The following is a 26,842-nucleotide window of genomic DNA, read 5'->3' as shown; positions in this document are numbered from 1 at the left end:
AAAGCAAGGGATGGGCTTGCCCTCTGATGGCACATGCAGGAGAAGAAGTGTTTAAGAATCGAGGACAGACATGGCTAGTTTCACTGATACCTCTCTACCCCATAGGGGACCCACTCCATGACCCTGGCAGGTCACAGAGACATGAGTTTGGCTGTGTGAGAACCTGCCTGTTCTCTTGAACCTGCATCTGCCTGGTTCCACGCCTGCTTACGCTGTCAAGAGTGGAGAGCCATCCCTTGCCCGAGGGATCCCAAACTGTCCTGTGGGAGCCCAGCCTTCCTCCAGAGTCAGACGTGTTCATTGCCTGGGGATGACCTCAAAGAGCACCTGAGCTGAACCCTTTATTCACTGTCCTTTTGATCTCTGAAAGCAGGTGGGAAAACTGGGGCTTTCTGACACTTCCTGACAGCAGAGAGGCTGAGTTGTAAGCTAGAGTGTTTCTGGGCTGTTCTCCAAACCAAGATCAGCCACGTTGCACAAGAAAACACTCTGCTGCTGCAGTTTCTGCTTCTTAGAGCTTGTGATGGCAGCACGTAGAAGGTGACTGGTCTCTAGGGAATAGCAGGCCTTAACGAGTTTGGGTAGCCTGTGCAGGGAGCAGCCCCGCTTTGTCTCCGAACTGCACTGTCTGAGGATCAGTCGCCAGCTACATTGGAGGTAAAATTCTCCTGCACAAGCCTTTTCAGCAGGAATAGCTGCAGTTTGGATACCAGCAGGACTGTGGACTTGTTTATATTGCCGTGTCTCTGCCACAAGAAGGCAAAAGCAGAAGACATCTCGAAGTGCACAGCCGTGTCATGGTTTTTCACAGCTCATTCTCTAGTGGCTTTCACTGCTGTAGAGCATAGTATCCCCGTAGCACTGCATGCAAGGCAGAGACACCTCTGCTCCTTTTCCAGGGGAACTGCTGAAGTTCAACATCATTAGGATTACGTTGAAGACCGAGAGGTCTGATCAGGAAGTTAGCCATCCATCAAAGGATATGAAAAGATGCTGAGGCCTAATTAGCTTCAATGAATGGAGCAGTCTTGCAGCTTCTGTGAGACTCAACAGCCCCATAAAGGACAATTGGGAAGAGGACAAGAGGTTATTTTAGGAACTTTGAGCTGCTCCTGAGGGACAACATACAGCTTTTTTTTTTTTTTTTTTTAAAGATCTAACCTAGTGTTCAGGTTTTGATCATGCACAAAAAGAGAGATTTGATTTAAATGAAAAATAGACAGAACCAACACAAAGGGCTGTATTTATGCTTTGGATCGTGGCAGTGACTGACATTGAATCTTATTTGCCTGTATTTTCAACACCCCAGCTGCTGTGGAGGTTGCTGCTAGTATTTGGTCTATGGCATGCTAGGGTGGCCAGAGGCAAGGTTTCAGTGTCTTCCATGGTCAGACAGTTCAGCTCAGCATGGCAAGGCTTCATGTCCGGGCTGCACAGTATTATCTGGAGCTTAGGTGCCTGAACTATGTACTTCCATGATTATCTCTGCCTGCAAGCATTGTTGCAGAGTGACTAGGAAGCTGGCCTGAGGTTGGGAGGTCGAAGAAGCCTTAAAGAAGCTCTTTAAGCCTCCCTCTTGGGAGGTCGAAGAAGCTCTTTGTCAGTATATGTTATTGTACTGGGGTTTGGGAACTGGGGAAGGAAAGGGTGCACTATTTTGATTGTATTGTAGTCATCACTGAGAATGATGCTTCTAGAAGACCTGTGATTTAGGTCAGTGGCAGTAAGGCTGGACCACATCTAGAGATGTTTTATGACAGGTTATTTCAACTGTTTCTGTTTGTGCAGTTCTTTGCTTTCCTCTAAGTCTTGTTTTCCTCTAACAAAGTTTAAGGATCTTTTGGTATTACGATTCTGGTCCACTCAAGCAGTTCCATGATGTGTTTGAGGACTTGATCCAAAAATGTTTCAAAATGGCAGGTGCAAGTGGGAAAAAGACTCCGGTTAGAGCTCTTCTGGGGATTTGAAGCAAAGAGGAGGTGCCAGTCACACAAGCTTGGTTTGCACATGCAAAGGGATAACCCTGTCACACACAGCACGTGTAGGTGCCTGCGTGCCCAGGGGATACCCTGAGAAAGAAAACAAACCCTACTGCACTGAGTTTTGCACTGCTATAAGGAAATAACTGCCAAAGCATTCTCTTTTGAGACGCCTATCTCAAACGTTATGTTTTACAGGAAGAAGAGTGATTTTTTTTTTTTCTTCTTTTATATTCCATCAAGGGTTTCTGAGCGTTTATGTTCATTCTTCAAGATTTTTGTCCTTGTCATGTGGACTCAGACTTCCTCCAGAAATCCTTTTTTTTATGAAGGGCAGCACAAGTATGGAAAGGAAAGTCTGTCCTTTCTGCAAAGAAGAAAAATAGAAGGGGCAGGGATAGAGGACGGAGCGGCCACACTGTGACACACGTGTAACAGTGTCTAGGGCTGCCTACAGACAGAGAAGGTGAAATATTTTGACTGAAAGAGTGATGTTAAGTGTAGATGATGAATGATTAGGCCTTGGCTTGAAATGTCCGATTTATGTCTTCCTGGCTGCAGAACTGCTATGCTTGTTCTTGTGCTATGATTATTCCCCAGTCACCCATCTGGAAAGAGGCCAGATTTCCTATCCAATAATCTATTTCTTCCTTCAGAAAGTACTGTTTGATTGCAAGGATGCTCATTTCAGCTCAAAGATGCTGTTCAGAGGCAGGTGTAGGAGCAGTGTGGCTAGAATCACTTTTTGATTGTGCTGCATAAGAAAGAGCAGCCAAAAAAGTGCTCATGAAAGAAATGAAGGGTTGAATTTTATGACCCTCTTTTCTGTCCATTGCTATGTGGTTGGGTAGTGAAAGGGGCCAAAACAGCTTCCGGGGAAGGAAAAGAGAAATCAACAAATGTTGGTCCCATCCTTTCATCATTGTTAGGAAGAATGTAGTGAGTGGAGAATGTGAAGAGGAATAGAGATCCAGTTTGTGTTCAGACAAAATGTCTCATGCCTCATTTCTGTCAGCTTCCAAGCATCTCTTTTATACCTTGTTATTCTGATATTCACTTACTAATGTTTCTCTTGCAGCAGAGCTTCTGCCATGGATCAGCAGCTGCTGTCATCTCAGCAGAACAAAGAATGTCCCTGACGTGCTGAGTTTACTGTCTGAGCAGAAGATCAAGAGCTGAGGACTTACAAATCTTGCAGATTGAGTGGAAGACGGTGTGAAAGGTGATTGTTTCTTTGTCAATATTTGAAATACAAAGTGTTGATATTTTTTATAACTTTTTGTAGATGCAAACATATTTTCTGATTCTGAAGTTGAAAGCTGGCCTGTAATGGCCTGTAACATTTGAGGAGTAACATTGATTTTAACGCGCTCAAGCCTTCAGCATTTGCAGGATGATAAACCAGGAATCAGCATCTCATCAAAATGCCAGCGCATCTCTAATTCTTGAGCTGTGGCAGCGATCAGTTCCTTGGTCTCTCAGCTCTCTTTTTGCTGCATGATTAACTTTGTTTATTTTTGAAAAGAGCTCTTTGAATGGCAATCACCTAAGTGGGTGGCTGCAGTGAGGTTTTTATTGAAATGGCTGGTATCAATGAACTGTCTTATCAAAAGACAGTTTGTGAACAGCTTAAAGAGCCCACCGTTGTATTGTCATGAATATTTGAGACATACTGATCCCAGTGATGCTTCTGCTGTTTACTCTTGCAAATATTTCTCTTCCATCATTTTTAGCGTCAGAGAAGGCCACAAAATGTTTAAAGAAAAACTTGTCAGACTTCATCAATGCTGTGACTGAGAGAAAACCAGAGAACCTATTTTTATTAAAGAACTGAAATTTAATGCAGCACTGTAAAGCCATTTCACAAAATAAATAGCAGCTCTGTGTGCTTAGATAGTACCATACTATTTTTAGCTTAAGCAGGAATTGAACATAAAGCCTTCTAATAAATTGAGCTGAAATTGGTTACAGGCAGTGGCTTTGACTCAGATTCACACCGATATGCTTCTGTCTTCAGGAAGTTTGTTCCAGATTTGTATCAGTGGAGAGAAGGAGCCAGGGCTACGAGGAATAGTATTAAGCAGCGCTCCACAGTGATATCTCAGATTAAAATGATTGTGTCTGTTGTATTCTGGAAAAGAGCATGAACCCTGCAAATTTAAGGCAGGGTCCAATTTGCCTGTTTTATGAAATCCATAATACAACTTGCTCTCCTAGAACTTGTGAGTCTCCTGAAACCTCTGTCATTTGAGGGATGGGTAGAATAAGTGATATTTTCTATTTTGTTTAATCTTCCAGCAATGCTGTACATATGCTAGGCATTACCTATTCTTTCCCTAGTGCTCAGTGGAAACTTTCTCTTGGATCACTAGGACACTTCAGGTAGAGGAAGATAGATTAAAAGTTATTATGTTATATTTCAAATTTTCTCTGGAGAATGGTAAAGATCCTTTCTCATTTATTATTATTTAACTGAGGTAATGAAAGACAGTCTTTGCTCCAAGCAACTTGCATACTAAATAGGAGACAAATTCCGATGGGAAGGCTGCTGCAGCTCTGTGGAGGAACGTGCAATGTGCTGCTGGAGCCAATGACTGGTGTGAATGAGGGTTTATAAGGTCAGGATATTCGTTTAATTTAGTGCTAGAAGAAATGCTTTACTAGACACATGGAAAGAACTGAGTGTTTCATAGTGCAGCGTTTAAATTGATCCTTGTTACTCTTGATTGGGCTCTTGCAATAATATTTCTTATGGCTTAAGTGGCTTTACCTGCTTTCTTCTGTTGGCTGGTTCAGTTAAAAGGTTCGGTGGAGCACAGTTATGCTTTGGTGCTGCAAGTGAGAAGATGCTGATTGGATAGATCCTTACAGAAACAAGGCACTTATGGTGTCAAGTTTAAAGCTGTGTGAGAGGAAACTTACACAATCAGACTGCATGGTGATATGCCTATTAAAAATTTCTTAAAACAGACTGCATCTGTCATTATTCTGACCTGTTGCATAGCTGTGACCTGGCTCGCTGTACCCATCACAGGTGGCTGAACACCAAATTTACTAGTGATTGAAAACTGCAAATATGCCCAGGGAGCAGACTTGAAATCTTTGCACTTGGCTTGGTTACAGACAATGTGTTTTAACTTTCTCAGTATTTGTGTCTTTTTCTGCTGCCAGTCGATGCTTCGAGGCCGAGGCGGCTGCTACAAGCACACATTTTATGGAATTGAGAGCCATCGCTGCATGGAAGCCACGCCGAGCCTTGCTTGTGCCAACAAATGTGTGTTTTGCTGGAGGTAAGATATTGTTGCAGTTTTGCTTTGGGGGGAGATCACCTAGTCATGTATTACAGTCTTTCTGTGCTATTGCACTTGGGGAGAGGAATCCTGTACTGTGAACAGCAACACAAGGAACAGGGCAATAGCTACGTAAGAGGGATGTCTGTCCACGGTGCTAATCCTGTGCCCTGCTCTACTCAACTGTGTGGGCCAGCTGGGCTTTGTTCTTCACCACTCCGTCCCTGTCCTTATCCTCAAACATAGGGCAGTGCCATTCGTGTGTCCTTTTCCACTTGGAAGTGGGAGGAGGAGGAGGAGTGAGGAAGGGAGGTGTGCTCACCCCTGCCTTCGTGCATCTGCCTGCCCTCCTCCTCGGAGAGCTGTGGAGCCCATGGCTTGGGCCTGAGGTAAGTGCATGGGAGACTGTATTTCCTAGAGGCTGAATAAGATGTGATGGCTCCCCAGCGCTACCTTCCCTAGAGCAGGGTCCTCTGCAGCCACATCTTGGGGCCCCAGCAAGTTCAGACCAGCTGGTGGAAGGAGAAATCAGGGAGACAGGAGATGGGCTTTTCTCTATCAACTGCCCACAAGTCCCTCTGCACCCTGCTCTGAAAGGGTTGGCAAGAGCCAGCACTTGACAGCAGTATGGTTCCCTTTTGAGGTCACTGTCTGGGACTGGCTCGTGGTGCTTTGGAGCACATGGACAGGCCCTCATGTTGTGCAGAGCCACCAAGGTGCTAAATATTCTGTTGTTTTCTTTGAAACTGGTTCTTTTGTCTTACCTTCACACTGCAATTCACATTCTCAGTGAGAGAAAAGTGATGACTTCATAACTGTTGCCTTTCTAAAACAGTAGTTAATAAATGATTTTCCATTTTAGCTAGTAGAGTGACCCTTTTCTCGAAGGAATTACTTCACTGTCATTTCTCTGAAGGAAATGAGCTTTGCCTAGATCTGAACTGTCAGCTGCTCTAGCACTGCTAACTCACCATAATGCCTGGATTTCAGAGGAAGTTTTTTGCTAGGCTGGGGGAGTGCAGGAGGGGATCGGTGAGACTGAGAAGCTCAGCAGAAATAAAAGCAATGACGTGAAAGTGTACCGAGTGGGAGGACACAGAGGTTATTCTTTGAGCTCTTTTGTCTTCTGCCTTGCTAGCTATTTCAAATCACGGGGGCTGCACGTCCTCTGCTATTTGTCTAGCCTAGGGGGCTGTCTGCCAGCAGCAGCTATTCCATCCCTGAGCCTGGGTGTCCAATGTACCAGTATTTTCATGCTGAAACAGCTGCGTTTCTGAGTACTGTTTCCTGTCTCTCACAGTCATCAAGTTCTAATAATGCAAATGTTTCAAGAGAATATTTAAATGACAGCATCCACACAAAAGTGCTGCTGAAACTTTGAATGCACTTTGACGCTGCCTTCCATATTAGTATTAAGTATAAGCATCAGATACCACTTGTCCTGTTAAGTTTGCGTTTGGGAGCCTATTCCAGAATGTTAATTGGTGCTCTTGATGGGCTTTCATTGTATCCTGGCTTGAAAGGACAGCAACTGGCAAGTATTACCACTTTTCTTCAGAGCCTGTAATAACAATCTGATGACTGCAACAAAAAATGTATTGCTTATTCCTTTTTTCCAAGTATCAGCTAGCAGTAGCGCATTTAATTCTGCAGTGGTGGCTGTACTGCTAGGAGGAAGACCGCCATGCGTATTAGTGTCCCTCTGTCCCTACACAGAAGGTACATCATAAACAGCAAATAGAAAGCAATAACATCACCAAAACATAGTGTTTTGTTCCTAGTATTGCACTGCAGACCATTTAATGCTGTTCCCCTTCAAAATGACCCAACTCTGGCTTTTCTTAGCAGCAGTATCCCAGCCTGTACCTAGAGTATGGGGCTGAGCTGGAGAGGTCAAACAAGTGTAAATTAGGATAAATTGCAAAGTGTGCTACCTTCCATGTGACTCACCATTCTGGAGGTGTCACCTGGCACTTTGAGAAGAATCCTGGAAACATGTAGCTCTAATCATACTGTGTGCTGGAATGCTTTTTTTGCTAATGGTAACAACCTGAATACAAGCAAATAGCTTTCCAGAGGACAGTGCCGAAAAACTTTCTCATTCACCTTCAGTAGGTGAAATGGGTTGCAGTTGTTGGACTTGTCCATGTGGACAGCAGCTGTCTGCTCATCTCTGACCTCTGGATTTGAAGACTTAAGGTTCAGTTTGCATCTCATCTCACGGCTCATTTTATGTACACCTTAAGCTTGACATAAACCAGAACTGTCACCGAACGAAGCTTTCTCCTCGGCTTTGGCAGTGCTTTCAGACCCTGTGCTTGTGCTGCTACAATCCTTCCAATGTCTGCAAGCTGCGCCAGGTCCGGTTAGTTGGATGAAAGGAGACTTCCTCATCCACTTCTGTCATTACCTGTTACATGTCACTGCAGTTCACAAACATCCAGCAACATCTACACAGTTCTTACTTTAAACCCACCACTCCTTGCAGATGCTTAATCACGTGAGGCTGAATGCAGAATTACAAGCACCAGCGGCTGGGTAGTATAAATATATTACCTTCTTATTAGCAGTTACCATCTGTGCTGTTGGAGACATAGGAAACGATAGTTTTGATCTACAGTTGGCAAAATGTTTTTAATACAGGTTTTATGCTTTGCTGGCCTTGTTGTGCAGCTCTGTGCACTAAGCTGCAGATAAGACTGCTGTGATTTTTTTTTCCTTGATCCCTTTCAGGATTTTGACATTTGTAGAGGCTGCCAGTACTTCCAGCTGCATAACTCACTGCAGCTCTCCGAGGACCACTGAGGAAAAGGCCGAGGAGCCTGTTTGTTTTCTCTTCCTCACTTTGGCAAGAAATGCTGTAGTTCAGCAGCGTTCCTTGGGAATTGGATGTCATTGCAGCTGGCTGGTCATGACTGATGCCTTCTGGCCCCAGACCAGGCATTGCGGGTGGAGCCAACCCCCAAACACTTGGACAGTTGGGCTGCCTTATAAAAGCTGCAGCTTGACTTGTGCTCTAGAGACCTTCCTCCTCCGGGCTGGTGGATAACCTGCCTGTGCCCCCTGCTGGGCTGGCCGCTGGCCCTTGCTTCCATTCCCCTTGTGGCCGGTGGTTTGTTGGTGCAGGTTAGCGATGTGGCAGGTCGTTCGTTTGTGTTGTTCCCCTGCAAGGCGGTGTTGCAATAAAAGCAAGAGGGGGTAAAAAAAAAAAAAACAAAACCAAACCCAACAAATTTTAGTTACAGCAACATCCCTAACTTATAACTGTCCCTACAGAAATAGTCCGTTGCTATCCATTATTGCACTCAGTTGGTCTCGCTGTTTGTAGTGCCTCTTTAGCTTAATTGTCTAAATGGAAACGTGCAAATGACCGAATCCCTTAATCAATTAGAGCAAGTGTGGGGACTGAGGCTTTCTGACACTGTACTGCGGCACAGCCACCAGGCAAACCTGATTTGATTATGTCCTCTGGCTGAGTGTCTAAAACACGATCAATTTTTGTGGAGCGATGGAACAGCTAAATAAGATTTAAATTAATAGGCTTTATTTTGCATCTGAGGAAGAGGCAAACCAGACAGAATAAAATATCCCATAAAGAAATGTGTTCATATTTCTTCTTTTGTAGCTTTATATTGTTTGTACCTGTACTTGAAGGCTCCAGCTTGAACTTGTACAGTAGGCAACAGCTGAAACTGTTTGCACTGGCTTTTGGCCACGTACATGCAGACAGTCATTACAGTAAGCCCTGCAAAATGAAGAGATTAAAAATAAAATAATATTAATCTCCTACAGGAGAGGTGCTTGAAAACTGAAAACAGATCAAAACAAAGTTTATTTTTATTAAAGGACTACTCCAGAGGTGAAGTTTGTCAGGGAAATGTGAAATACGATATCAAAGTTGCTGACAGCAATGCAGATTTGTAAAATAAGTTTGGAACCTGAGCCTGGAAGTTCAGGAAGCCTTTTGGCATCTCCAGTCACCTGTTCTTGTTTCAACAGAGCGAGACTCTTCTCCCAGCATAAGTCTAATTCTCCTGTTTTTGTTTACAGAATTGTAGTAGTATATGGTGACCTGTTCACCCTTTTCAGTGTTATTTTTTTCACTGGTTTATTTACCTGGAGGTAACCGTGTAAATGAAAGGGGAGGGGCAGATGGCAGAATATAGCTGGCTCATCCTTGGTAAAACCTGAACCAAGTAATTTCTGAACACAATTGTTTTTACTTTCGATAGAGAATGTTTCTCTCCGTGCCTTTATGTGCTGCTCTGCCAGCGCTGCAGTCACCTGTTGGGCATTTTTCTTGTGGAAACACTTTGGTGGGGTCCATCGGGTGAGGTGGGAGCAAGCCTCTGGGTCTCGCTTGGCTGGGGGCTTCTGTGCTGGCACACGGGAGCGTTGGGGCTCTGCTGAGGCACTGTCAGTGCCGTTGGTGCTTGTTGTTAGAGCAGGATGGAGTTGGATCAGTTGCTCTGTGTGGTACAAAAGACCGCACTGCTAAGCGTGGTCCTTGGTAATGGTTAGATGCTGGTTTGCCAAATCCAGGCATGGGAGCATAGCGGTAAGGTTCCTGTCAGTGACCTTGAGGTCAATAAAGCCCCAGTGGGGCATCTACTGTGGAGGGTTCCCAGCTCACCCTGTGCAGTGAGGAGCATTTTCATTGCTATTGTTATGTAAAAGGCTCACAGGGGAACAAAAAATAGCCTGCCAGCACTTCCTGGGGCTGAAGTCTGTGCTTTTCATCTCACAGCCGCGTGCATTTTTGTGTTCTTGGACTTGTTACTGGCTTTTGTAGCTGCCATGGCCAATCTGTGTATTTATGGCATTAGTGGTGACTGTAACCAGATCACTGGCTAATGGAATGCTTCTGTATGTCTTGTTAGGTATCGTAGGTGACTTGGTAGCCAGTTACAGCAATGAGTAACTTGATGGAGCGATCGTGGGCTCTGAAAGTGACCCTGCACATCCTGAGGGCTGCCTTTGGGATGGTTTCTTATGCTGTGCTGAGCACAGTGCCTGTTTCTGCTGGGAATGAACGAAATACACCAACACAGCCCTTGGCAGGCCTCTGGGAGGTGCTCAGCAGCACCTGCTGTTCTATAAACTGTGCCCTGCTTATAAAAGGTGAGTATTTTTGACATCTGAGGGTTGGGGTGTAATTCTTCAGCATGGCCCGTCTTCTGTCCTTAAGACTTCGGAAATGCGAGTTCAAAAAGGGGATTTGTCTAGAGCCTTGTGAAGCTCAGTCCCCTCTGTTTGGGGTAGCTGGCAAATCCAACCTCATCTAAAGCAATCACCGTTGTTAGTGCCACGAGTTGTAGGCAGTTGTACCATGACTATCTCAGGAAAAATTGCACCTTGTGATTTGGCAGCAGGTTGAGGGGGGAGCATCAGCACTCCCCTGGAGCTGGAGGGAGGTCAGCTGCAGCGTGTTCTAGGGAAGTGCTCTGAGCTGCTGGATTTGGGATGAAAAAATAAATCAGCCATGGGTTTTTTATGTTTCTGAAAAATCTTTTTTTTTTTTTTTTTTTTTTTTTACCTGAATTGATTTCAAAACATGGATGTCCAAGTTTTCTTTCTAAAATACTCACTATTGTCACTGTTAAAATGAGTTTTCTTTGGATATTTAGATATCCAAAATTTGGTTTTGGACTTATTTCCCCAGTGTTTTCTTCTCTAAAATAGCTTATCCCTACATTCTGCTGAGTTAATGCCATGTGTTTTGATTTTTTTTCCCAAATTTATTCATTATAAACTATTTTTCCTACTCCTAAACCTAAAAAAAGACTTCTCAAAGCAACACACAAAAAATATTTAATGGGAAGTTTCTGTAGGTACATTGTTCCTTTTTCTCTGACAACAGTCTAGATAAGAACAAAAAACTAAAAATGCCTATCAGCTTTTTTCTCTTTAAAGTGAGTGTTGCGTGATTTGTAAAACAATCTGAGACATGAAGTCTCTGGTGCATCCTCTGCGGAGGGCAGGTCCAGGTGAGCCTGTGTCAGTCCTGCTTGATGGCTGCGTGCTGCCTGTGCTTAGAGGCACGAAGCAGTGATTCCCTCGCAGCATGCTGCAGCGTTGGTCTGCAGGGGGACTGGTAGAACCAGGCATCCCTCCTCACTGTTGTTTTGAGGCCGTTTGTGATTCTGCATGCCCGGAGAACAGCCCGTCCTCGCTATCCCATCCCTCGTGGAGGAGGCGCTCCCCAGCTCTTTGCCTCCCTGCGCTGCGTTTTGCAGCCAGTGGCAGGTTACGACAGCTTGTCACCAGCAGGGCGGTGATGTCCTCAGCCAGCGGGTGATCTGTTCCTAATGGCATGCTGTGGGTTTGCATCTCCAGAAGTGTTGGTTCCACCTGGGGCTGTGGCAAGCCTGCCTCCTGCGCTGCTCAGCTCTAAGAAACCGCTGAATGGGGCCAGTTCCGCACACGCCCTGCAGCTGTCCTTCTGGCCAGGTCTGGTGGCCTTCTGAAGCAGTGGCGACTGATCGCAGATCTAAGTTTTCCACCACGATAATGTACTCTTTAAAAATAGTGCCTTCTACGGAACATTTCCTTGGTGAAATTGTGAAAATATTGGGTAAATCAGAGTCCAAAGCTTGAACTTTTCTATTCTCCTTTGCCTACAAGGTGGCCACCACACCTACGTGGTGGTGTTGGTGTGAAATGTTCTCTGTTGGCTGTTATCATCTGCAGGCTGTCTTCTCAAGGGGGTGTGGAAATCACAAACACGTAATCCATTGTGTCCCAAGGAATTCAAAGTTAAGAGGGGCTGATACAGAAATCCTCGATTCCTGCTAAAGCAGGCGTTGCGCTTGCAGTCTTGTAGTCTTTTTGAAGTTGCATTTCTGTGTTGGCCACACACTTTCAGCTTATTGCTACCCACCGTGATGCTCCGTCAGCTGGTTCATCCAGCACATTCCGGGGCAAGGTTACCACCCGAGTGAAAACACTTTTTAGAGAAGTATTGTTAACTTGTCCTTTCCTAGTCTCATCTGGTTTGTTCCTTTGTCATTAGGAAGAAGAGGTGCCAACGCTCCTTGTTATCACGGAGGAACAAGCTTTGTGTCCTTGTGCATTGGCCAAATTTTTTCCTTGGTTGTCTGCTTGCTCCTGATGTCAGCACAGGGAGAGGCTTTCTTGTTGGCCCTTTTGTACATCCTTTGCTAGGTGTATCATACTCTGTGCATTGATCTCTCTGATTGTGACCCTGTGTTCTGAAGTTCTTTTTTTTTTTTTTTTTTTTTTCTCAGCTGGAGGATTGCAAGGTTGCAGAAGAGCCTGTGATTCTGCTGGATTGGTTTCTTGTTACACTTTGCTTTATATTGCCACAGTTGCACTGCTGCCTTAATAGGGTTTAAAAACCTGCTAGTTCTCCAGAGCTCCTTTGCCCTTCAACATTTCTCCTCTAGGACCTCACCTGCTGGTTCTCAGGGATCCTTGAGATCTGCTGTCTTGAACCTTCTTATTTTTGTTCTGCTTTTCCTTCCTGTCCCTTCCTGGGAATTGCGTACCCTGTCCTTTCATGATCACTGCCCCCAGTGTTTCCTCACCTTCGTGTTCTCTGCCAGGTATCGACATCAATCCCTGGAGTAAAGGATACTTTATACCTGTACTACGTTTTCCCACAAAGTCTCTTGAAAGACTTCATAATGCTAACCTTTGCTCATAGAAGAAAGCAAACATTTTAAAAGAGGGTCATTGGTTTCTTCTGGCCATGCTGGGAGTAGATTGCAAAATAAACTTTCATTTTAGAGCCCAGATTTTCAGGCTCTCATCCTAAGACCATCTGTACTCATGGTTTCACCCTGACAAAAGGCAAGAGGCACAAACTCAGACACTTCTGGTCATTTTAAAAGGATTTCCTTTATAAACAAGCTGTAGTTTCTTAACAGGGAGAGAACAACTCTAGTTTTGTAAAGAAGTAGTTGTAAATTCCCCTGGCATTTTCCACAGTTAGAATTAGCGGTGTTGAATGAACCTGTCCTGAAAATAAAGCAAAAGCTGCGTTACTGAAATCGTGCCCTGGCAACTGGGGGTGGGGATGCAGTGCCTCACCGAAGCACCCGCCTTTCTCACAGAGGTCTGATTGGGGCTGTGCTGGTGACGCTGCCAAATAACACTGGTAGATCAGAGATATGAGGAGTGCAAACCAGCCTTGATTGGTGGCAGTCCTTACTAGCTGGGGAAGAGCTGGAGTGAGCCGAGAGCTCGCCATCATCGCTTTGTCTTAGTGGGGTGCTGGGATGGCGATGGCTTGTCTCCAAAGGGTCAGGTGAATGTTCCTGACTCAAATTCTAACGCAGTAAGAGCTTTCTAGTGTGTGTGTGGTTTTGGGTAGGACTTCTTTGTGTGCGGTGTTATTTTGGGATGGAAAGGAGTATCACGCTTAATTACCTGCTCAAGGCTTGAGTAGCTGGTGAGGCAGGGGATGCAGGGGTGACAGCCTGCAGGGGAGTGGGAAGGTGGCGGGGAAAGCCGGTCTCTGCTGGGGACTGCGAAACAGTCTCATCAGCCACAAACCCTTGCTTTGTGCCCTGGGAGAAAAGAAGCTGCTTCTTGCCAAATGAGCTTTGTAGACGTGACCCGGTATGTTTAATAAACAGAATGTGCTAAAAATTCAAGGGCTGTTAGACGCTAGTAATTAATAGTTGTCCAGTGTGCATTAAGAGCCTGTTGATCTTCTGCCAGCTTGCCCTATTAAATATATGGGGTACAAGCTATGTAGTTAAACATGTAAGCGTTTTATAAATGCCTTTTTATAGTTGGCATTCCGAAAACTTTCCATGTTGGCAGCGTTTAAAAAAAAATGCAAAAAAGCTGTTTTTGCTTAAAGCAGCTTTGCGATGGTGAAGCGGTTTGAGAGTAGCATTTGAATCTTTGCTCTTGAAGCGGGCACAGCAGCATTTGGGCTAGGGTCTGTTCTTGTTGACTGTGGAGCTAGAATTTGTGTTTTAGCACTGCTCAAGTGGAGCTGCAGCCAGTGGGAATCTTTTGATGGTCTTCAGTAGGCCATTTCCTTCTAAAAAAGCAGCCATTGCTTTCTGGAAAAAGTGCCCTTGTCTCTCTTTTCTCCTTTAGTTAAGTGCTGAATGTTATCTCCTAATGCCCTTGGAGATGGAAGGAGTGAGTGAGGCAGGTAACCTCAGTCCTCTCCATGGCTGACTTCCAGGGGTGATGAAAGCAGGAGAGAAAAGAGATCAGCTGGTTATAAGACTGAGTTTCAAGAAGATGCATTGCTTGATGTTTTCTTGTCCAGACCTATATTGATCTAATAACGCTATTTTGAAAGGCACGGCAAATATATACTACTACTCTTTGATTGCATTATTCAGTAAGCCACAGTAGAATTGGTAGGGGAGAAGTAGAAAAACTTTTGTAGTGTATTTTGGGGAGCAAACAGGAGAGGGCAGAGAGAACAAGGAGGTGAAAACACAAATTCTTTGGTTTTCTTAGTGCAGCCTTTAGACATCTTCCTACCCCTGTTTGATACTAATCTGAGTGCAGCAAGGTTAGTGGGAAGTTCCTCTCACCAGGGAGAGGTCCATGCTCTTGTACAGGCTCTCCTTGGGTTGGAGTTGTCCAGGAATGAGCGTGTTGCTTTGTGGGGTTTCACTTGCTGGTCTGGATTAGGTTCTTGCAGATAACTTACAGGGGCTGAGTAATATCCTCCCATGGCAACGAATAAAGGAACAAGAAGTTTCAGGTATCTTCCAGGCACTTGAATGGTCGATTCACCTGAGTATGCTTTTTGCATTTTTGAGGAAAGCAAAATGTGGCTACAGTGAGTGGTCTTCTCTGCATAGGCAAGGTCGGCTTCCTATCCCAGTTCAACACAGCTGTCCCTCAGAGGGACGATCAGTGGTTTTTGTCCCTGCAGTCAGTTTGATTCCTAAATTAACACTTAATTTTTCCCTTTGGGTGTCAGAAACTGGGTGGCAGGTCTCAGAAGTGATGAGAAGCCCCTACTGAGTAAATCTGGGAGACTAACTGGATTCACCAGAGATGAATCTCTGGCATACTGCAGAATTCCCAGAACCTTCATGTGTTTTGAGTAGCCTGCTATCATCTGTTTTGTTACTAGTGTTAACCAAAGATTGGCTTAGAAGTAAATCCTTTCCTTCTTAGGGTAATAGTTTGCCTTTCCAGAATGGATCTATAAGAGTCTTAGGATCTTCCTTCTTAAGCGCTTTGTGTGGCTGTGGTCAGAAGAGGAGGTAGAGCTGTTTTTTCTTTCTTTAAAAAGAGGTCTTTCTGGCTGCAGAGCGTCATTTTAACGTCTTAAAAACCTTTTACCCATGATTCAAAATACGTATGCCAATGTTTATACTAGACTACAAGGTCCATTCTTTCTGGAGAGGACCAGAGTCTGGGAGGAGAGGGGTAGAAGACTGGTGTTCAAAGGTCACATCTGAGAGTTGTTGGAAGCAGGGTCTTGCAGATAATTTGCTCTTGTTTTTCAGAGTCCCCAGGGTGATGGATGGGTTTGTACAAATTGCAATGAATAACTCAGTCTCTTTTTCCTTCAGACATCATACAAATCCAGTGGGCACAGAGTGGAGATGGAAGATGGACCAACCTGAAATGATCTTGCAGGAGGCTATTGAGAACCATCAGAATATGATTAAGCAGTTCCAAGGTAACCTTTCTTACTCTTGCCCATTAATGATACTTTGGGAAGATAATCAGCAGCACCACCCTCAAAGTTTAGATTAAAACATTTTGGTTACATGCAGAATGCTGGTAAGGAGGCATAAGATTTATAATCTCGGAAAGATAGGCAAACTTTGTGGGTGTACTTATTACTTGTTTTTGGAAATGTTCTGTCTTGTTTTTGAACTTAGAACATGAGTCAGCTGTTGGGAATCTACTGCTGCCTTGAGGGAGTACAGTGGAGTTGCCTGTTGTGCATCCTGGCAGTGACATCCTTTCGTTGTGTGTACAGAGGCTTCTGCAGTGGCTGAAGCTAGCTCGCATGATGAGTGATGTTGATTCTTATACAAAAGTGAGGGCAGGTGGAAGGCAAAAGGAATCAATTTCTAAACTGAATAGGAAATATGCTGTCCAGCCATATTCCCCTGAGAGCATTTGTTACCTCTGAAACTTCCAGGCTGTATTTTCCTCACTTATAAGTGAGAGGTAGCATTCAGGATGATGATATTTATTAAGAATTATTCAGTATATTTGTGTGCAACTGAAGCTGCAGTTGTTAGGCAGTTTTGAAAATTACTGTATTTTGCTTCCAATATCAAATCTTCATGAGTTCATTCACTTGCTATATATCTGTATATATAGAGATAGATAGCTGTTAGTTTTGTTTTGTTTTTCCCCCAGATGAGTGTAATAAGCTTGGTCTTTTTGCCAAGGTCAGCGTTGTGTGCTCAGAGGACTGGCCAGCTTGGCAGGGCAGGTCTAGAACTCTGCTCTTCCTAATTGACAGCAGAGGCTGCGTGAGCAGCAGGAGTGAAATGAAGCGTCCAGAAAACGTGCAAGATGAGCCTCAGTCCTGGCTGTCATTTTGGGAGCCCGTTTGTTTACGTTGGCTGTGCACAGAGAGAACCCAACGGATTAAAAAAGTGACAGGCAAAAAAAAAACTTGCGTCAGTGGAGGGGAGTTGCTCTGTCTCACTCATTGGACTTATGTAATAGGCAGAAAAATGACTCAAGCTGGGGCCTCATGAGCTTTGTTTTACACATTCATGAAGTGGCTGGTTTGAATCATCTTGCAATCCCAGACCAACAGCTCCAGGGAAGCCAGCTCCCTGGGAGCTCCCGTTCTGAGCTGAGTGGTTAGCAGCTAGAAGAACAAGACCTGGCTGCACTCTGCCCCTTGCATGCAGCCCAATGGGTTGGGTTGCAGTGCTGTTGTTCCTCAGGAGAAAAGTGACGGTGCTGTAGTGTAACAGGGGAAGAGGATGGTAGTTTGGTGGGGAGGTTTTCCTTACAGAAGAGCTAGTGAGAGGATTGGAGGCACAGTAGGAGTAGTTTGGTGTCAGTAGTGCATCTTCCTTCAGTTCGAGCAAAGCACAGCTCCTGGTGCTCGAGGCAGGGCAGGGTGTTAAGATGTGCAGGTCTCACATCCTAGCTTTGGTGGTGTTCCTTTTGTGCTGCAGCTAGGTGGGGAGAGTGCTTGGGAAGGGCAGAACACCTGCAGCAGTGCTGCCTGGCTGGCCCAGAGCCACTGCAGGGTTTCATGGCAGCCTGTTAATTCAGCTGCTGGGATGCAGTGCCAGCACAGCAGGGGTTTGGGTACAGGTGGCTCATCTGAGTGAGGAGCCTGTAGGATGTCAGATTTCGTCTGGAATGCAGTAACAGTTAAAGCTATAAACAAAGCAGTATTCATGCTTAATACTTACAGCACCGAGCACTTCTCAGAATTCAGTCTGTTCCGGATAGCCAGGCTATTAAATTAGTTGAAATGTGGCTGGGCAAGCTAAAGGGATCATGATCAATAGCTTGAAGTCTGGTTGGTGGCTGATAACAAGCAGGGTAATTCAGGTGTTGATCCAGGAGCCTGTGTTATACATCTCCATGCCCCCAGCAGCTTTGCAGGCAGTACTGATTTAGGGGGGTGACAGGCGCACTGACCAGCAGAGCTGTACTTCAGCAGCACCTCGAGAGAGCTGCTCTTTGGGCTAATGGGGACACATGGAGCTCAGCAAGAAGCAGAAAGTTCTGTGAGGGTGTCATCGCCCTGTTGTCACTGCTGGGAGGAGACCCTCCTGCTATTGTAGATGAAGGGACAACAGAGTCAGGTTGCTGTTTGATAGATTCAGGCTGGACATAAGAATAAGCTTGCACAGGGAAGGTGGTGCAGCTCTCGGACAGGTCGCCAGAGAGGAGGGGAGACCGTCCAGCCTTGGAGGCTTTCAAGTCTTCTAAGCAAATCTGTTACTGCCCCAGTAGTGTTGGCAGCTGTCCTCTCTGAGCAGGAGCCTGGCCCAGACACCTGTGGCAGTCCCTTCTGACCAGTAGTTCTGTGACTTGTGTTATACCTGTTAAAATCAAAAGTCCTGAAAGAAATTAAAAATATATATCCTCTTTTATCAGGTAGGACCTGAGTTCAAAATCGTCACTTACATTCACCTTGAAAAAAGCCACGTGCTGTTTCAGATGATGACTGGGTTTGCCTGCAGTTTGTGATGGAGCACAGGGTGCGTTTCTGTGTGAGTCAAGGGCAATTCCTGCATGCAGTGTTGGTGCACTGCAGTGTGATAGAAATGTTGCTCCTGTATGGCAGAATATGTGTTCTTGTTTGCATTACAAGAAGGTGAAAAGCAGCTTATTCTGCAGCTGTTTGAAAGCCCGGCCTTCTGAAAGCTAAGTACAGGAGTTGGTTTAAACCCAACTTCGAACTCTGGAGTAACCCTCTTCTCCCCATGATACACCTTGATGCATTCCCAAAAAGGGCTGGGAAGGAGGAAAGACTCAAGCATGACTTGGCCCATCTGAAAGTATTCCCAGAGTGTTGAGAGGTCTGTAAAGACGATCCAATTCTCTCTTCTGGAGCATATTTTCCATTAAATAGATTCCCAAACGATGCCTGAAACTCGCACATGCTTCCTCAGCACAGTTATCCTTGACCTGGAACTGTGAGAGGAGTGACTGGAGGGGGGAAAAAAAAAAAAGCTCTGGACTAGAACTGTGTTGCAAAGTGGAAAAAAAAAAAGGGGGGGGGGGGCGTTGTTACTGCAGAGTAATAGATGGTAATGTACTCCCTGTCTTGGGAGCCTAAGAGCAAGTGTTCTCAGGAGAAACAAAACAGGAAAAAATTAAGACCAGTAGCTAGCTGTTACATTTTGTGAATTTTACACTGTTTCCCTGAGGTGCAGGTGAAAAATGGCTAGAATAGAACCATGTCAGAGCAAAATTGATTAGAAGTGTTGCCCTGAACCCAGGGGGAACCCACGGGGAACCCCCTGTGCGCCTGCCAGAGCTGTGCTCCATCTGGGCTGGAGGTGGCTCAGGCAGAAGACACCACTGCTTCCAGCAAACCCAGCGGCGCAACGCAAATACTGGGTTGGATTTTACAATGATTGATTTTAAGATAAATAGGTAATACATGTATGTTTTAGCAGAGTGATGGACTAGATTGCGTTGTTGAAGAGGGAGAGAGTGTAGAGGGAAGATGGATTGCAGCTGGGCTCCGTGGGCTGCTCCAATGACACCGGTCAAGTTTCCAGCTGGGTGCTGCCAAGGAGTTTGAATGCTGATCCCAGTGTAGAGCAGAGAATTTGAGCTGCTGGAGAAGAAAAGCATGGGGAAAATGTCTTCGTCTTCATGGCTCTTGAGTCTGGTAATGTTGTTCAGATAACATTTGAATAAATTTGTACTCTTCGTAGTACCAGTACCACAGCTTTGCATTCTGGTACAGACATCTCTGTGCACCAAAGGGAGAGGAGACTTATTGTGTTGCGTTGTTATCTGCACACATTGTAGTAAAAATAAAATGTTCCCTGAAAGAACAAAAAATATTTGCAGACCCTCTCTCCTATAATGTATCCTAGAGGATAGCTCTTCATTCTGCAAGAGTCCCTCTGCATGCTTTTAAAGATACCTTCTTCCCTCTTTTAATGTTGCCATAGTGTGTACAGGTTTTGAAGACTAGAGATGTTAATTAATGTCACATAATTCTCTCTTAGAGTAACTTATGGAGACACATCTTCCTGATAGGGAGCTGAGGTGGGAAGGTATGAAGCAGTTTATTTGATGGATACCTTTTCTAGGTGGTGACTAGTAAATCTCAGTGCCCTTGTGAAGGGCACGCACAGAATGGAAACATAATTCAAAAAATAAGAGTGGGTGTCTCTAATAGAGCCCTTGTTTAGCTTGGGGGAAAAATGAACAAATAAGCACATGACCTAAACTAGGAAATCCTGCCAGCTTACAGGGAGCAGCTTTGTGGGAATCACTCAAAACACAGGTCTTAAAATGAGATCTGGGAAGACCTGTGTGTCTTGATGTAAGCATGCATAAAATGTGCTCCTTGCACCCCAGGCAGTAGCACAGGTACTTGCAGAGGGATGCACGAAGCCGGCAGCCAGCCTGAACAGGGTGACGTGCCAGATGATGCTTTCCTTTCTGAAATTGAAGTGTGTCAGTAGGAGAGCAGCTGGAGTCAGCTTTTCAAAGGAGATCTGCAGCTCAGAGGTGGCTTGGCTGCACGCTCCGCTGAGATCTGAGCTGGAAGCTGTGCATCGCTCTTGCAGAGGCATCTCAAGCTCCTGTGGCTCCCAGCTCCTGCACCTGTGTGGGACTTGCCGCATGCCATGTGGCATCTGCCCGAACTCTGCCTTTGTTGAAGTCCATTGCTGGCTGAAGACAGAAGGGGGCTCATCTGCAGGGGCAGAGGCCGAGCGCTGGAGTGGTAGGGCAGCCACACGTACAGCAGCATTCATATACTCCTTGGAGTACCCACTAATCCTGTTTAGTTTACTTCTGTCTAGCTCATGATTTATGTGGTCAAATGATCACATATAAAACCTCTACTCTCCTCTGGGAGTGTATTTACTGTATGCCAGGTTTGATGTAAACCATTTTGAGAAAGTTACTCTCGAACTTCGTGATGTTGGCACTTTCTTCTGTCTGCTTATAAATCTGGCAGTGTAATTACTGTAGTCCAATTGCAAGATACTGAGAGAGAAATTAATTCCCAAAATGACCTAAAGTAGCTTTAGGAAAACAAAAGTTAAGTCCTTTAATCTCCGTGTGTGGTTGAGATGCTCCTTTCTTTTCAAATAAAGTTCTCATTTAGCGCTGTCAAGTTTCTGCAGAGTAACCATTAGTCCTGTCACCTATTCAGGACAGAGCCTGGCTGGTTTAAAATGCACTAAGCTTCACTCTGATCACAAACCAGCTTTTCTACGTGAGGCTGAAGCGATATCCACGAACACCTCTTTTTATCTTGGCTTTGCAGCATAGCATGTAATTTTCTGTACTGCTTGAGCTCCAGCGTCTAGGCAACGGGAGGTGAGCTGAGGACCTGGTTTCAAACTTAAGTCTTTGTTTTTTGAAACAGACCAACCCCCAATCTGAAACCTCAGATATTATTCAAGTACATCAAGGCACATCAAGGAAATGTGAAGTGACACATTTGGAACAAAAGCTTGTTTGTAGTCAGATGGCTTCATGCGGGGTGCTGAGCACTTAGTCAGGTATGGATGGGCAGGAGCAGTGCTCATCTCTCTCCTGCCCTCCTGTGGGTGCAGTAAATGTGACTCGGGTCAGTTAAACCTGCAGATGGTATTTTCACGTGGATGCTGCAGTTGAGTTCCTCGCTTTTCTGTCTTTGTTCTGGAACTGCTCTCACTGTTCAAGACAGTGTCATGTGTTGAGGTTTCTTTTGAGCATGTCCTCTGTTGGGTTGCATTGCACATGGTGGCTGATGCTGATTCAGACCTGGTGGTTGTGGCTCTGCTCGAAGGAGCCAGGCCCACCTCACTGAGGAGCTTGTTCTTGTGGGGCTGGAACACAGTCTGTGGTTAGCATTGGAGAGAAACAGAACCTATTTGTTTTTTAAATGCCAACTTGAAGTGGAATTGAACTTGCTCTGGTGCTTGTCTCAGCATTCAGGCAGCATCACTGAGGTCTTAGCAAGGGAAAGTTTGACTCAAACGTTACTAAGAAGAATCACTTGCAATAGTTAACTGTGCACACAAAGCCCTGAATTTTGTGTGCCTGGCCATACACTGCTTTCTGGGTTCCTGCAGAGCTGTCTTGGTGGTCTCTGTCTGTGGCTTGGTGTTCTCTCTGGTTCAGGAAGGCTCTAGCTGGTTTTACTTGGTGACAGGGTATATTTTAGATATGGATGCATGGTTCAGGGGGAGGTTATATGCAACTTATGCCAGTTCTCCGTCTTTTTTGCAGGAGTGGCAGGAGTAAAAGCAGATCGTTTTGAGGAAGCAATGACAGCAAAGCACTGCGCGCTGTCACTGGTGGGAGAGCCCATCATGTACCTGGAGATCAACCGCTTCCTGAAGCTCCTGCACCAGCACAATATCTCCAGCTTCGTGCACAGCCCTGGCACCCTCCAGTGCTGCTGACTGCTGCTGCTCCCCGGTGTCAATGCTGCTTCTTGCTCTCTCGCCAGGGATCTCCGCAGGGCAAATGACCATACTGTCTGCTGGAGACAGGTACCATCAGCAGTACTTCGTCTGCAGCAACGCCCTGGATGAAGTTATGAAGGCCCAAAACCTTGTGGTTACAAGTGAAGTGATTGTCTCACCCACCTGCTGGGAGCTGTGTGAGCAGGAACAGATCCAGACCAGGCTTCTTGGTGGCAAACGGGTTCTGAAGGTAGGTGGACGGGTTGGCCTCTAGAGCCTCTCTGAAGACCCGCACCTGAGAGGGAAGGAGGCAGGTGCTAGAAGGCTGAGGCACTGGATGTGGAGAGAGTTGTAGCTGTAAGGGTTGGTAGAGAGCTGAAGCAGTTGCCCTTCCACCTCAGGGGTAGCTCTGGGTAGTGCTTGCTTGGTGTGACTGGCCGAGGGAAGCACAGGAAGGGTGTGGGCCCCACCAGCAATGTCCCCTGTGGGTCGCGCAGCTGTCCTGGAGAGCTGGGGCATGCTTGGGTGATGCCTGTGTGGCTCTGGTCCTTCTGAGGAGGCACTTCTGTCCCAGCTGAAAAGCCAGAGAGGTGGGCTTGCTGCACCAAGAGGTTCTGCCCTTCTCTGGAAAGTGAGAGTGGAGGGGCAGGCTGTGTCTCCCGGGGCTCCTTGGGGAGGCCAGTGGCAGTACTTTTGTTCTGCGTGTCTGCAGGTTCAGAGGACGGAGCACATGTCTGGATCAGAACGCCAAGATGCTGCAGGCCAGTTTGACCAACACGCGAAGATGCGGCGTTTGGAAAGGATAAGTGAGTCCCTGCTTCACCATGTTCTGAGACTGGCTGGAAAAATGGGGCCTGCCTGCTTCAGAGTTCCAGGGAGGAACTCCCCCTGCCCTCTTCCACCTTTCAGTCAGCGTTCGTGCCTTTGTCCCTCCTGTGCTTTAGCTGAGGCTGTCGCTGCCATCCCCTCCTTCCAGGGCACGGCTCTGGCCAAGCAGCTGCAGAGGGGAGCAGGAGGAAACGCCAAAGAATCTTTGCTCTGCTTTGCCCAGTGCCAGCCCCGTCTTTCAACCCGCTTCTAGTCCCATCCTGCCAGTGAAGGCCTGCATTTGCTTCCCTTAGGGCACCAAAGGCCACCTTTTCTCGTGTCCAATGATCCTAAAGCGGCAGCAAAGATGCAGAAGTACATACCAGAAGCTGCTCTCAGGAAGGTAAGGCCACTGCTGCTGGAGGCTTCATTTTGGGAGGGCAGAAGAAGGTGTGCGTTGCATGGGTGGAGCTCTCGTGAAAACAGGCAAATGGAAGAAAAAGCACCCCGGGGAGGGAACCCAGGGGACCTGATGCCAGGCTTAGTGGTGCCGCATGTGCCAGGCAACTGCCCATTTCGTGCTGCTCCTCAAAGAGGCACGGGTGGCGGGAGGTGGACTTGCCTCTGTCTTTTCCATGACTCTTGCTCTGGACGTGCTGTGGGCACGAGGCGAGGACAAGGGGGCGAGTCTGCTCAAGTCCCTGGGACGTGCCAGAGGGTCGCCCCTCGCATCCGTACTTGCCACAAGATGGAGTGTTGCTGGGACATTCCCCTCTGTCGTTTGTGCTATGACTCTGCTATGACCTGCCTGCCGCAGGCTGGCCTGCGATTGGCACCGAGCAGAGGACTTACCCTTCCTCCAGTAGTACCTGGTATTGCCAACATGCCCGATCTCCCTTGGTACGTGGCACGGGCCCAGAGGAACCGCCGGGAGAACAGGCTGGCAAAGCTGTCATGCTCTTCACTTCCAGCTGGACGTGGATATGCCGCTGCACATGTGGTCTGAGCTACGGCCAGTCACCAGCCTCTTTATCCAGCTGCGGTTTTCTGCAAATGCCGACATACTGGATCTTCAGAGGGGCCTCTGTGATGCCACCAGGATGATTTCAACAATCATCAGTCCTCACAAGGGCGAAATCAACAAAAGCCTTCTGTTTGATAAGGTGAGCGTGGGGGAGCAATCCCACCCCCCGAGGGTGGCCTGTGTCTGTGTAGTGGAGAGGGACTGAGGAGCAGCTCTGCCTTGCTGGTGGGATCAGTCCTCTGTGGCTTTGTGTTGACCTGCAGCTGTACTGGTCTCCCTGGCGACTGCAATGGAACGGCATTAGCTGCTGGCCATAGGCACTGTAACCAGATGTGTTGCATCTGTCCTCTGCAGGGCTGCACATTCCTCTGTGTGTTCGGAATGTCTGGAGCAAAGCTGCATCACGAGAGCACCCATGCCTTGGACAGCGCTCTTCAGATCTTCAGCACGTGCTCCACGTCGTTGAGGAATCTTGAGTGAGTGTGTGGCGGTGTTGCAGGGCATGCGTGCTGCCTGGGACAGCACAAGGGGGCTGACCAGCAAGAGACGTGGCCTCCTGGCTTGGCCTCCTTTGTCCCTGGCAGGACTGAGGCAGCACCCTGAGAAGAAGCAGGTGGCCCCTGGGCTTAGCTCACGGCAGCCAGGCGCAGTCCCTCCAAGCAGAGCCTGCCAGGAACAGGGCTCGGGCCTAATCTCAAAGTCGCTGGCATTGTAGGTGCTCTGTGGGTAACACTTGCTTTCCTCCACTAGTGAGAGGGGCTGTGGCCTGCTGCAGGTCGCAGCCATTGGGCCTCAGGGGAAGGGTCCAAGCCATCTTGCGTGCACCCTCCCCACGTCCCTTGTGGGTGGGCTGTGTGGTGCCCCGAGCTCTCCAAGTCCCCAAGGCACGCACCGGCTGTGGTGCCCCTGGTTGGTGCCAAGGGGAGACGTGGGAAGTGGCAGAGCGGGGCGAGCAGGACTGCGCCTGGGGCACCACTGAATTTGCGCTTCTCTCCCTGTGTGCCAGGGCAATGTCTATTGGGGTCACCAGCGGGACGATGTTCTGCGGCCTCTGTGGCCATCCGGAGAGGGCTGAACATACAGGTACCGCACCTTAGTCTGAAGAGTGGGAGGCTGGCGTGGGTGTGCTTAAGCATGTCAGTCATGAAGAGATGGGAAGGCTGGGGCAAGCACATATGCTACAGCCTGCCGAGAGCGGCCCAGATGTGACGGGTCTCCACCTGAGGTGGGAGAATGGCCTCAGAGACTTGCGGTTCCCGCTGGGTCCGCTTGCCCTGCTGCGGGGTTGACCTGTGCCTGAGGGTGTAGTCCCAAAGCTGGGAAAGAAACAAGGAAACCTTGAAGAATATAGAGAGGCCTGTAGCTTGTGTAGTATTTCTATAGCTTGTATAGTCTTTTAGGTGAGAGAATAAGGGAACAGAGAGACAGGTAGCCTTGAGCTAGCAGAAGCAAGGGAGATAAGGGACAAAAGGTGAAAACAAGGAGGAGAACAACAGCTCCAGACTAATCTGTAGTAACCTTTTGCTCATTAAGGGTCGTAAACGTATTAAAAATCGTACCCATCAAAATGCTAACGTATGCTAATGTGGGATTTGGTGTGTCCCTGCTTCCCCAGCCCCCACTCTTTCTCTGTAATGTGCAAACTCAGGAGACATAAGTTAGGTGAGCTGTAATAGCCAATCAAAAGTACCCAAAGAGATAACTTTCACAAGTTTGCTGTGTATAAGTAACAGTGATTTAAGTCAGAGGTGTGCTGGCTTTGCGGAAGATCGCCAAGCACCTGACTCTGCAGAGTTATATAATAAATTATTTTATTATATAATATATATATATATTTATATAATGAATTACTTAATTAAAAGATCTTCGCTTTGTGTGCTCATTGGTGCAGTGCACTAGGCATGCACCTATGGACAACAAGGGGAAGTAGCCCTTGGCCTTGAAGGGTGGGGCAAGGCTGCTTTCCTAACCATGTCAATGTGTTCTCTCTCCATGGCAGTGATTGGCCATAAGGCGAATTTGGGTGCCCGCTTGATGGTGCACTACCCCAGGCTGGTGTCCTGTGATGAAGACACCTACAAGGCTTCTTGCCTGCCCAGTTACCTCTTCAAGGAGTTGCCGAAGACAGCGTTGAAAGGTGTTACAGATCCCGGCCCTGTCTATCAATATGTGGGGATCACTGACAAGTGGTGAGTGTCTTCCGAGCCATCTGGATGGGGCCACAAGGGAAGCCAAGGGTGCAACCTTGACCGGTAAAGAGGAGCTGTGCAGCAAGAGACCAGCCTGGCCTCCCACAGAAATCCCTTCCCTGTGGCCAAGAAGATCCAAAGGCCTGGCATGGGTCTGCTTTGTGCCCTTCTGCCCTTGTGTCTCCTGCTGCTAAGAGAGCTGTGAGTGACGCCAGTGGGGTGCGGAAGGTTGTCCTGGCTTTGGAGACGCACGCTAGCCATGCAGGCTTTTTCCAAGCGGCTTTCCGCTGGGTTCCCTGCCCTGTGTTTGCTTCACTATGTGCAAGGCTAAGGCAGAGGTCATTCTGTTGCAGGGAGGATTTTTTTTCCCAGCTCCTTCTGGGCAGGAAGCTTTGGGTCAGTCATGTCGCCTTGGGGAAAGGTGGGCCACTGGGCCACTCTTCCTCCTGTCTGCCTGTTCAGTTCTCAGCTGTCCCTCCGGGCCAGGGTTGGAGGACCTTTTGGATGTTAACGT

The 26,842-nt window shown here is 47.0% G+C and overlaps 1 protein-coding gene across 1 annotated transcript in view; it reads left to right on the top strand.

Annotated features, from left to right (window-relative positions):
• The window catches only part of LOC106020683 (adenylate cyclase 10), a 168,434-nt gene that overhangs the window by 110,428 nt on the left and 31,164 nt on the right, over positions 1 to 26,842 (top strand). The window contains 10 exon segments of the mRNA XM_072023737.1: positions 3,058 to 3,201; positions 5,151 to 5,269; positions 15,793 to 15,902; positions 22,130 to 22,558; positions 23,021 to 23,114; positions 23,430 to 23,518; positions 24,087 to 24,278; positions 24,494 to 24,615; positions 25,146 to 25,222; positions 26,139 to 26,328. Coding sequence (XP_071879838.1) covers positions 22,328 to 22,558; positions 23,021 to 23,114; positions 23,430 to 23,518; positions 24,087 to 24,278; positions 24,494 to 24,615; positions 25,146 to 25,222; positions 26,139 to 26,328 — 995 coding nt within the window. The 5' untranslated portion in view covers positions 3,058 to 3,201; positions 5,151 to 5,269; positions 15,793 to 15,902; positions 22,130 to 22,327.

This window comes from Anas platyrhynchos, chromosome 15 (assembly GCF_047663525.1).
Source record: "Anas platyrhynchos isolate ZD024472 breed Pekin duck chromosome 15, IASCAAS_PekinDuck_T2T, whole genome shotgun sequence".
Taxonomy (NCBI): Eukaryota; Metazoa; Chordata; class Aves; order Anseriformes; family Anatidae; genus Anas; species Anas platyrhynchos.
This window is presented reverse-complemented; position numbering and strand designations above follow the sequence as displayed.